Source organism: Xyrauchen texanus, chromosome 18 (genome assembly GCF_025860055.1).
Source record: "Xyrauchen texanus isolate HMW12.3.18 chromosome 18, RBS_HiC_50CHRs, whole genome shotgun sequence".
NCBI classification, from domain to species: Eukaryota; Metazoa; Chordata; class Actinopteri; order Cypriniformes; family Catostomidae; genus Xyrauchen; species Xyrauchen texanus.
In genome coordinates this window covers 2,598,362-2,608,259 of record NC_068293.1, presented here as the reverse complement: position 1 = coordinate 2,608,259, position 9,898 = coordinate 2,598,362, and the positions used below count along the sequence as shown (strand labels likewise).

Sequence of the window (9,898 nt, the reverse complement as noted above, 5' to 3'; positions counted from 1 at the left end):
TAGTAGCATGTAATGTATTGATGTATTAAATAAACCAAAATACAGCAAGTTATTCGCAGATTTATCTATTGCTGTGACCACGTGAGTGGTGAGCGGTACTATGCACGCATAGAACAGCAACAAAAGTGTTGTTGTTTTTTTTCCATTTCAAACTGACATTACAAGCATATTCGATTTTTTTTTTAAGTTAAAGTGCTTTTCGAACGAATACAGTGTTTTTAAATATTACTGGCATTTTCCAGTGCCAAAGCGTGAAAACTTTATCTGTCTTTAACTAATTAATTTCCTTGTATGTTGTCTTGTAATGCTGTTTACTAAATCTTGAACAGTCAGTACAGTAAACTCTGGGCAGTAAATTAAATTGGGGCTATTGGACCCTCTATCCACTTTAACTGTGACTTTGCCCTGAAACACAAAGGGTGCAGATGTTTTGTTTTTGTTTTTCTGTTTAGAGTGAAATGCTAACGAAACTAAGAATGCAGAAATATAATATGCTGTAGTATTTGAATTAGGCTTTTCTACACGTTACATATCACATAGTGATACAAGCTTCTACCTTTTTTGGCATGTACCTCAAAGCACATGGGCGCTCATAGCCAGATTGGCATACGTTGTATAGGCCTATACAACGTTAGATAGGTCAATCGTAAAGAATTTTAAAACGACAAATTAAATATGAATATTGTATTTGAACTTCTGTATGTCAAGGTCGTCACCTTTAACCCTTATGAATAAGTAAAGGCGCCTTTTTGCGGTTCTCCTTGAAAAACTACGCCCTCTCAGAGACGCCGCAGTGCAGTACGGCCCAACATGGCCGCTACACTGATCCGCACTTCAACGGCCCGCATCTCCATACTGCTCACCCATGCTGGACTAACAATCGCACTGGGTTAACAAATACACAACATGGACTCCGTTTAACTCGGTGGAATGCTGTGATGTAACATAAAACCTCAATGATCACTTTCTATTTATTTTTACCCTTAACGGAAAATGATATGCTAACATACAATATAACAAATGATAATTTTACTTTTTCAGAGTTTCAACGTTTTCTTAAAAAAAAAAAAAAAAAAAAAAAGCCAAAGTTTGTTACACTGAGGTATGCTACTTAATATGTAAGTCAATGGGAGCCAGTTTTTGAGCATTAAGATACTCACTGTTTCAAAATTATAGCCACAAGACGTAAACAATATGGATTTTCACATGAACCTTTTCTAAAGTTGTGTCACATTTTGCAAATATGTTACCATGACGACGTAGCGACATGAATCCTAAAACTACCTTAAAAACGATTTAAACAGATTTACAGTTCAATAATGCACCAGCTTTAACAGAAGAATCAATGTAAATGTTTTTTTTATAAAATTATAATGTTCACATATTTGTTTTCTTTCTTCTTTTGTGATTAACATTAGGCTATGCCATAAATGCAGTCGAGAAATGCCACCTCTACTGTGCTACCTTTACGTACTGCAATGCAAAGTTAAACGAATAATCCTACAAGATAACTGTGTGATAATGTGTGTGTGCCAGACACATCCAGCCATATGTATTTTCCATATTCAGGTCTTAATTTGGCAATGAAATACAATTAAAATTCACCCCAATATTGTAGTGTATTTCAAATATATTTTAGTAGCCTAACATAAAAATATAAATATTTATCTGGACATGCCTTTGCCTTTTGACAATTTGTTGGTATTGCTTGTCACCACAAGAGGGCGAACTTACAGCAATGTTCGGGCCTGGTCCAGTGTTTTCCAAGTATAGTCTCCGTAGAACATGACTCTGACTATGACTGACTATGATCTTGAGCGGGTTATGCGATCTAATCGTATTACGCTCGTGTATTGTGAAAGTATATGTATATTGTACAGTATAGTGCCTCTTATTGTTATGCTTACTCTCACTCTTAGTCTCATTGAAAAGTGTTGTTCTATTAGCCTATACATCATTTTAACAACACACACACACACACGCGCGCGCAGCTATCATTATGAGGACTCTCCATTGAAATAATGATTTTATACTACACAAACTATAGATTCTATCCCCTAAACCTAACCCTCACAACAAACTTTCTGCATTTTTACATTTTCAATAAAACATTGTTTAATATGTTTTTTTTAAGTGATTTGAATTATGGGGACACTAGAAATGTGCTTATAAATTGTAACCTAAAAAAAGTCATCGTAAACTATTTAAACCAGCCCACAAACACACACGCACGCACGCACACACACACACTATCAGTCGCGCATGACTGATAAAAATAATTATGTGCTTGATTTGCTTTAAAATATAGCGCATAATTTTTGCGTCCCAATTTTTAAAAATAAATTTCAGCAACATTACCTAAAAAACACTCTGTTTATCCTATGCATTTTAAGCTCATTTAACATTGTAAGTGCTATCAGCAGCTTCATACGTCCTGTTCTTTTACTTTTAATTAATTTTAAAATAAAATGACCTGAAGAAATAACAGACTGTCAAATGGTGAATGTCAAAGGTTTTTATTCTTGTTTACAAATTTACAATCTAACATATTCATGCTCTCCTAGAATCAAAATACATTCTCAAATATAAAAATAGTAACAAAATAATGATGATAAACATAAAACATTCAAAAAAGTGGACTATGCAATGACTTATAGAATTTCAGTAAATCTAAATAAACGCAATTCAAAATGCACTTAACAGACTGCACACTGCACACATATATGCATGCAGAAGAAAACTCTCTGAACTAATATTGTAACAAAAACACCAGAAACAGTTTTTATTTATAAATGAATCTATTCATTCAAAATATCTTTTAAATTTTGCCAGACATTGTCATCATCAAGATGCAACACAATTTACTGTATGACCTAAAAAAAAAAGAAAAGAAAGAAAATGTGTCTGATTCTTTGGGTAGCTGATGTGAAGGGCATAAAGTAGCCCAAAACGTCAGTGCACTGACCCAAGTTTTGACAAATGACCCCAGCTCATTTTCAAGGATAACCAATACATCCAGTAGGTTGAATGGCAACTTTTGCTCTTCCTGCCCCAAAGCATTGATGGCAACTGCTCCTTTTTGTGTTGGTCAAGCTCCTCTTCCTAAATGCATATAAATAATATTTGTAAAAATGTATATTAAGAGTTTCCATTGTATTTATTTGCACAATTAAAAATCCTTAAAATCAATAATTACAGAGTAAAAAGAAAAATTATGCTTAAAGGGATAGTTCAACCCCCCAAAAAATGTATCACATTTACTCACCACCATGCCATCCCAGATGTGTAGTGCTTTCTTCTGTTGAACACAAACAATTTTTTTAGAAGAATATCTCAGCTCTGTTGGTACATTCAATGCAAGTGGTCAAAAAGCACATAAAGGCAGCATAAAAGTAAACCACATGATTCCAGTGGTTGAATCCATGTCTTTAGAAGTGATATAATAAGTGTGGGTGAGAAACAGATAAATATGTAAGTACTTATTTTACTACCAATCTCCACTTTCACTTTCATATTTGTCTTCTCTTGTTTTTGGGCATTCACATTCTTTGTGCATTTCACCACCTACTGGGCAGGGAGGAAAATCCATATAAAAAATGACTTAAATATTTATCTGTTTCTCACCCACACCTATAATTTCACTTCTGAAGATATAGATTAAACCACTGGAGCCGTATTCATATATTTTATGCTGCCTTTATGTGATTTTTGTACTTTCAAAATTTTTGTACTTGCATTGTGAGGACCCACAGAGCTGATATATTCTTCAAAAATCTTAGTTTGTGTTCAGCAGAAGAAAAAAAGTCATACACATCTGGGATGGCATGAGGGTGAGTAAACGATGAGAGAATTTTCATTTGCACAGCTATTCAACCACTGTACCAAATGCATAGATTTATATGAATGTCAGCACATATGTTAAAATGGCATCCAAATGTCATTCCAACCTTTTTATTTATTTATTTATTTAATTAAAATGTTTTGCCTTGATAACCTCTAATGACTCTACTTTCAGTTATAATTGTAGACCTGCCAGGACTATAATATAATTTACCCTTTTCTGTTAGACAAATAAATAAATAAAATAGTATAATTGTAACTGACAAGATAAACATGTATATGTTTTAATGTATAAACATTTAAGATGACGAGACAATTTTCAACTACTGCAAACCCTGCTACATATTGCAACAATATTATGCTTAAAATGTGACCCTTTTTTTTTTTTTTTACAAACCAAATCACACATGTTGATATATGGGTGTCTCCTTGAGGCAAATAAAAAATGATAATTCTCTCATAATTTAAGCAGTCTTATCAAACTAATTTGTCTTCAGGGGAACACAAACAAAGATTTTTGAAGGATATATTATGTGTGTTTGTCCATATAATTGAACATTTGCATTGAAACATGTAGAAAGGCGATTTAATTGTTGGAGTTACCTGTTGCTTTCTGAGTTTCTGCCGCGTGAGTGACGCCTGAGCAGCGGTTGAAGATGAACTGTCTCTCCGGTGAAGGATAGCCACTGCCCGACAATGAGAAAAAGCACAGTATTTTCCCATGAGAAAAGTATGGTGTAAGCGCCACATACAGAATATTAATTATTGTAATTGACAACCTCAATGTCGTTTAAGGCAAGCGGCAACCACAAAAGTGAAACTCATTACAGAGACCGAAATGTATCAATGATATTAATTTATTTATTAATGTCGTCTCAAACACTAACTGAACGCTAAAACTGTAGATGCAATTGAGGAAATGAAGCTGAATAAAAACCAACACTCAGAAAAGTTTAGCTGGTTTCAAGATGTACAATTTGAAGTTTGCATTAAACATTTTACATTGGCGTAAATGCGATTAACTCACTAGAATTACCTGTTGTTAAATGAAGGCCCTGAGCAGCGGTTGAAGATGAAGAGTAGCCTATCTACTGGTGAAAAAAATGCGCAGTTCGTGTTTGTTTGACTGTGAAAATGTACACATCGAATTAGCCTCATGCAGACAAACGTTTAATATGCTGTAGATTCTCAAACGAAACGTAACGTTAACAAATTCTTTATACGAATTATAGAAACATGAATACACTGAAAATTGATAACAACAACTACAACAAAAAACTCTACTGATTTCACACCATGTTCAAAGTAATTTACCTTTGAACTTTTTGACAAAAACTTTATGCTGTCCACCACGAGCTCTCCTCATCCAAAATGGCAGCCAGCCCCAAATAAACTTGCTCACAATTCAATCACATTATGCATCACGTGGTTTCACATGTCTTTTCATGTCAAGCTGGATTTACTAAATTTCAGATTATTATCGCTTCACTCAAGTTTCTTTATTATTATGAGTACAGCATACTCTCAATATCTTGTATCACACATATAGCATATAATTAAGGAAAGTTGACAGCATTACATTTTCTATTAAAATCTGTTTATTATAATGAGCAATATTTGCTGATGCAAGGAATATTTTTTCAGTTCTTTTTTCAAAGTTGGAGAGACAATTTCAGATGGCATTCTCTGACCAGTCTAAAAGATCAGCGTGTGTATGACACGCGTTAATGTGTAGCATACATTCACTCGAAATCCCTGTTTTGGGAACTTACCCTTCACTAAACACGTCATACATCAACAGCACCATTATCAAAACTGTATTATAATATCATTACCATGTTATTATTGGCAAGGCTTTAACCAGATTTGTATTGTCTCTTTCATTTCGAGATAGTACTATTACAAATAATACTAAAATCATTGAAGAGGCATGATTTATAACAACACAATGTACTATGTACGAACACTTTGAATTTATTAAATAATGTATTATTTATTATAAATATATTGTGCAATATTTCCTAAAAAACATTTGTTGTTGTATCTTCACAATTATAGAAAAGGGTGCACGGATACATAATGATCGGCCTATATTTTTTTATAAATTACAACTACATTAGGGTGAACCCAAGAAAAATATGTTTTTTATAAATGTATAAAATCACATCATAAGCCATTTACTAGAGTTGAGTGTTGGATGGAGAATTCTAATTGTTCTTCTTTAAATTCCAAACCGAGAAAAATTATTAATTTTGCCCTGTAGTCTAGATATCTGCCTGGTGTCTGATTCCAGTCGTCAGTCTTCTGACATGTGCAATCTGTATTTTTTTTTTATTTTTTTGTAAATCTGAATGTGCTTTCAGGATTAATGTCAATCTAATACTTGCAGGATCGGTACGTCGTTATGCAACATTTGTTTACAAACACACATCATCAATGTAGGCCTATGTTAGAAAACCCACTGATTGCCGTTTTCTTGTAGCTACATGAGTTAGCATGTGTGTGGATGTGTTCTTTGTCTTATACTTTAATGAAGTAAAGGTTGATCGTTGCGTTTACAAATATATATGCTATACTTTTTCTATCAATATATTCATGCCGTCGTAGTATAGCCCACTTCAGTAGGTTATTTTAGGAAGAAAACGATAATAATTTTACTTTATGAAGATACGTTATACACCTGTAACATGCACATAACTAATAATTACAGGGCACATGAAGATTTGCAATATATCCAGTTGCAAAGCAGAGATAGTTTGATAAAATCCGTTTTTAACGTAGCCTATTCATATTTTTTTGTAATAAAAAAATCTGAGGCTACATAATGTATTTTTCTAATATTTCTGTAATGACTGACTGGCCCAATGCACATATATTATAGCTGAATAATTATATGTAATTTATTTCAGGGTAAAAGTGTGTTTAATGACAAACGATCATTAAAATTGACTAATGAAACAATCGCATTCATTTCACAAAAGAGTAAAGTCCTGTAAACAAGCCTTACATATAGCCAACAAAAGAATAATTTCATCCTGATAATGTGATAAAATAAATTAACTGGCAAATATATAATTATGATTTAACAAGTGCTGGATTCTTTATTTGATTTTGTATTTTTTCCAGTAAGGCATGATCTGATTAAAAAGAAAATGATAATATATGAATTGACAAATAGATTCAACCACATTTACATTTTCTTTGCGTCAGGCAAAATTTTTACCGAGATCAGGCAACATAATTTGTGTCAGTGAAATAACGATAAAGGCACAGACGATTCATATTTTTGTTATTATTATTATTTCAGATTTTAATCACAATTTTAATTTCCACCCTTTATCGAGTACGCGGTTGGCGGCGTTTAGCCTTACATTCGCTGGCTATTTTTGTTCTGCGTCACCTTCCTATAGTATCTCTAGGCATTTCTTCCTGACCTTGAATCGGAATAAAAAAGAAGTACAAAAAAAAAGGCTATGCTAACTGCTGCCATTTATTTTCATTGTTCTTACTTCTTGTTCAACAGTATATAAGTCCACGTCTTGTGTCATTATTTTAAGCAGAAAAGCACCGTAACAACGTTATTTTGACCGTCCTGGAACCAATTTCAAGTCCTTGTTCTAGGTGTCGCTGTTGACCACGTCTGAAACGTCAAATCATGTGTCAGTGCGTCCACGTGATGGGGAAGAGCCTGCGTCTCAAGGCCAATTTCAAATTTCATTGGTGAGAATGTCATGTGGTTGCAGAGAGACTCTCTGGGTTACTCGGGGATTGTTTTGCTAGATATGTCAGCTTACAGAGGACACCACTCTTCTTAAAAAAAAAAAAAAAAAAAAAAGCAACTCTCCAAAAATGTCCTTTCCAAACAGCTCTCCTGCTTCTAACACGTTTCTTGTAGATTCTTTGATTGGGGCGTGCAGAACAGATTTTTACTCCAGCAGTAACATGTATATGCCATCCACTGCAGAAATGGGAACCTATGGAATGCAAACCTGTGGACTCCTGCCGTCTCTTGGCAAACGGGGGGAAATAAACCACCAAAACATGGGCATGAACGTCCACTCGTACATACCTCAAACTGATAACTGGGCAGATCCGAGCAGGTCCTGTCGATTAACGCAGCCGCTTAACCAGATGCCCACTTGCACATTTTCACAAAGTATAAAAGAAGAGACTAATTGCTGTATGTTTTCCGACAAGCGAGCAAAAGTCTGTTCGTCCGAGATGCCCGCGTACTCCAACCTGATTCCCGAATCGTGTTCCGTTGATAGTCCAGAGATTCCGGTACCTGGCTATTTTAGATTAAGCCAAACTTATGCGAAAAACCAGGACTATGACAACGAGACGATAAGCCCAAACACGACGTTAATGCAGCTGAACAGGGTGACTCCTAAAGTGCAGTCAACGCCCTTTGTCGAGGTGGAAAAGAAGATTTCGCAAGAACGGGACACCAGAAGCTCTTCCCCGGCGCAGAGTCCAGAGCCCAAAGCCAGCACACAGGAAGAGAAGAACAGCTCTAGTGAAGCGTCTGTCTCCAGCCCTGAATTGCCACACAGGGATAGGAAAGGTGGGTACAATAAAATGATTAATCGAGTCTTGGTGTAATGCGTACGCTACAGCATCATAAAACCCAATATAAAACACAAACAACCCGAAAGTCGTAATGTTTAATGGGAGTCTTAGTCAAGTTGCAGTAAAAGCCTTAACAGGAAACGGCGCTGCGAGAGAGCGTTAACATCAAATACCTTTTGTTGCAAGTGGCATTCATCTTTGATCAATATAAACAGTCTCGGTGAAATGTAGTCACGATTTTTTTCCGCACAGCACGAGAACAAAAAAAAAAGTATATTTACTAAAACCCTGTTGTTGAATATTTAAGTTGTATCATATTTATGATGCCATAAATTCTCTGTTTGTTGATACATTTGAGATGTAAATAGCTTATTGCAAACTTACATTTTTTTTAACCTTTTATAACATGGAGTAGCCTAATTAAACTTAAACGAAGTTAGACTAAAGACAGACAAGAACGTGAAAGTGTAAAGATATAGTCTACACTTGAATGCTGGTAAACGTAGGTGGGATTATTTGTGTGTAGAAAGACCAAACGTGGCCACAGAGATCATTACAGCTGTTTTGTCCTAGTGCCTAATTTATAATGATCTACAGCGAGTAGGATTATGATTTAACAAACCGTTTTAACAAACATGTAATGTATATATATTTTTTGTCCAGCCTTTCTTAATGTTCCTCTTTGTAACCCAATGCGAGTCAGTAGGTGGCTCAGTTGTGCTGTTGAATCACTGTCTTTTTGTTTTGCAGAATCCAAAAGCGACACACCGACGAGCAACTGGTTAACTGCGAAGAGTGGAAGGAAAAAGAGATGTCCATATACAAAGCACCAGACCTTGGAATTAGAAAAAGAATTTTTATTCAACATGTATCTGACTCGGGAGCGCCGTCTAGAGATCAGCAAAAGCGTCAACCTCACTGACAGACAAGTTAAAATCTGGTTTCAAAACCGCAGAATGAAACTTAAGAAGATGAGTAGGGAAAATCGCATTCGTGAACTTACCTCTAACCTCACCTTTTCGTGAGCATGCAAACAAGTACACTTCCTAAATTCACCCCCCCCCCCTTCTTTTCGGCCCATATATGGTGTCATACATAATAACGATATGAGGACTGTGGACATTGTTTTGGTTACTTTCACGTTCCAATATTGTGATTGTTGCTACATCATTGATTACATATTGAATTTGAATCGCTGTGTAACTTTAATATGTTTCACAGGGTATAAAAATGTTGTTAGGACTTTACCATGTTGGCTGTGTCATTTCCAGCTGGGACAGAGATAATTGTCGCAGAAACACTTGAGACAAAACGTGCTCTGAACGTGAAAGCACATTGACAGTGAAGATTGTACATTCTTCCTCCATCAAAAACGAACATTTATCTGAAATCAGTACATATAAAAGTTTCTGTATAGTGGATGTTTGAATATGTCTTATCAGTGCATGTTTGTGGCATGTGGTCAGTGGACTAATAAACTGATAATGTC

At 35.1% G+C, this 9,898-nt stretch overlaps 1 protein-coding gene across 1 annotated transcript; it reads left to right on the top strand.

The window, feature by feature from the left end:
* Positions 1-7,379: 7,379 nt before the first annotated feature.
* On the top strand, positions 7,380-9,898 carry LOC127658724 (homeobox protein Hox-D10a). The gene is made up of 2 exons (XM_052148177.1): positions 7,380-8,404; positions 9,160-9,898. Exons 1-2 carry the CDS (start codon positions 7,690-7,692, stop codon positions 9,432-9,434), a joined length of 990 nt encoding a protein of 329 aa, XP_052004137.1. The 5' UTR covers positions 7,380-7,689; the 3' UTR covers positions 9,435-9,898.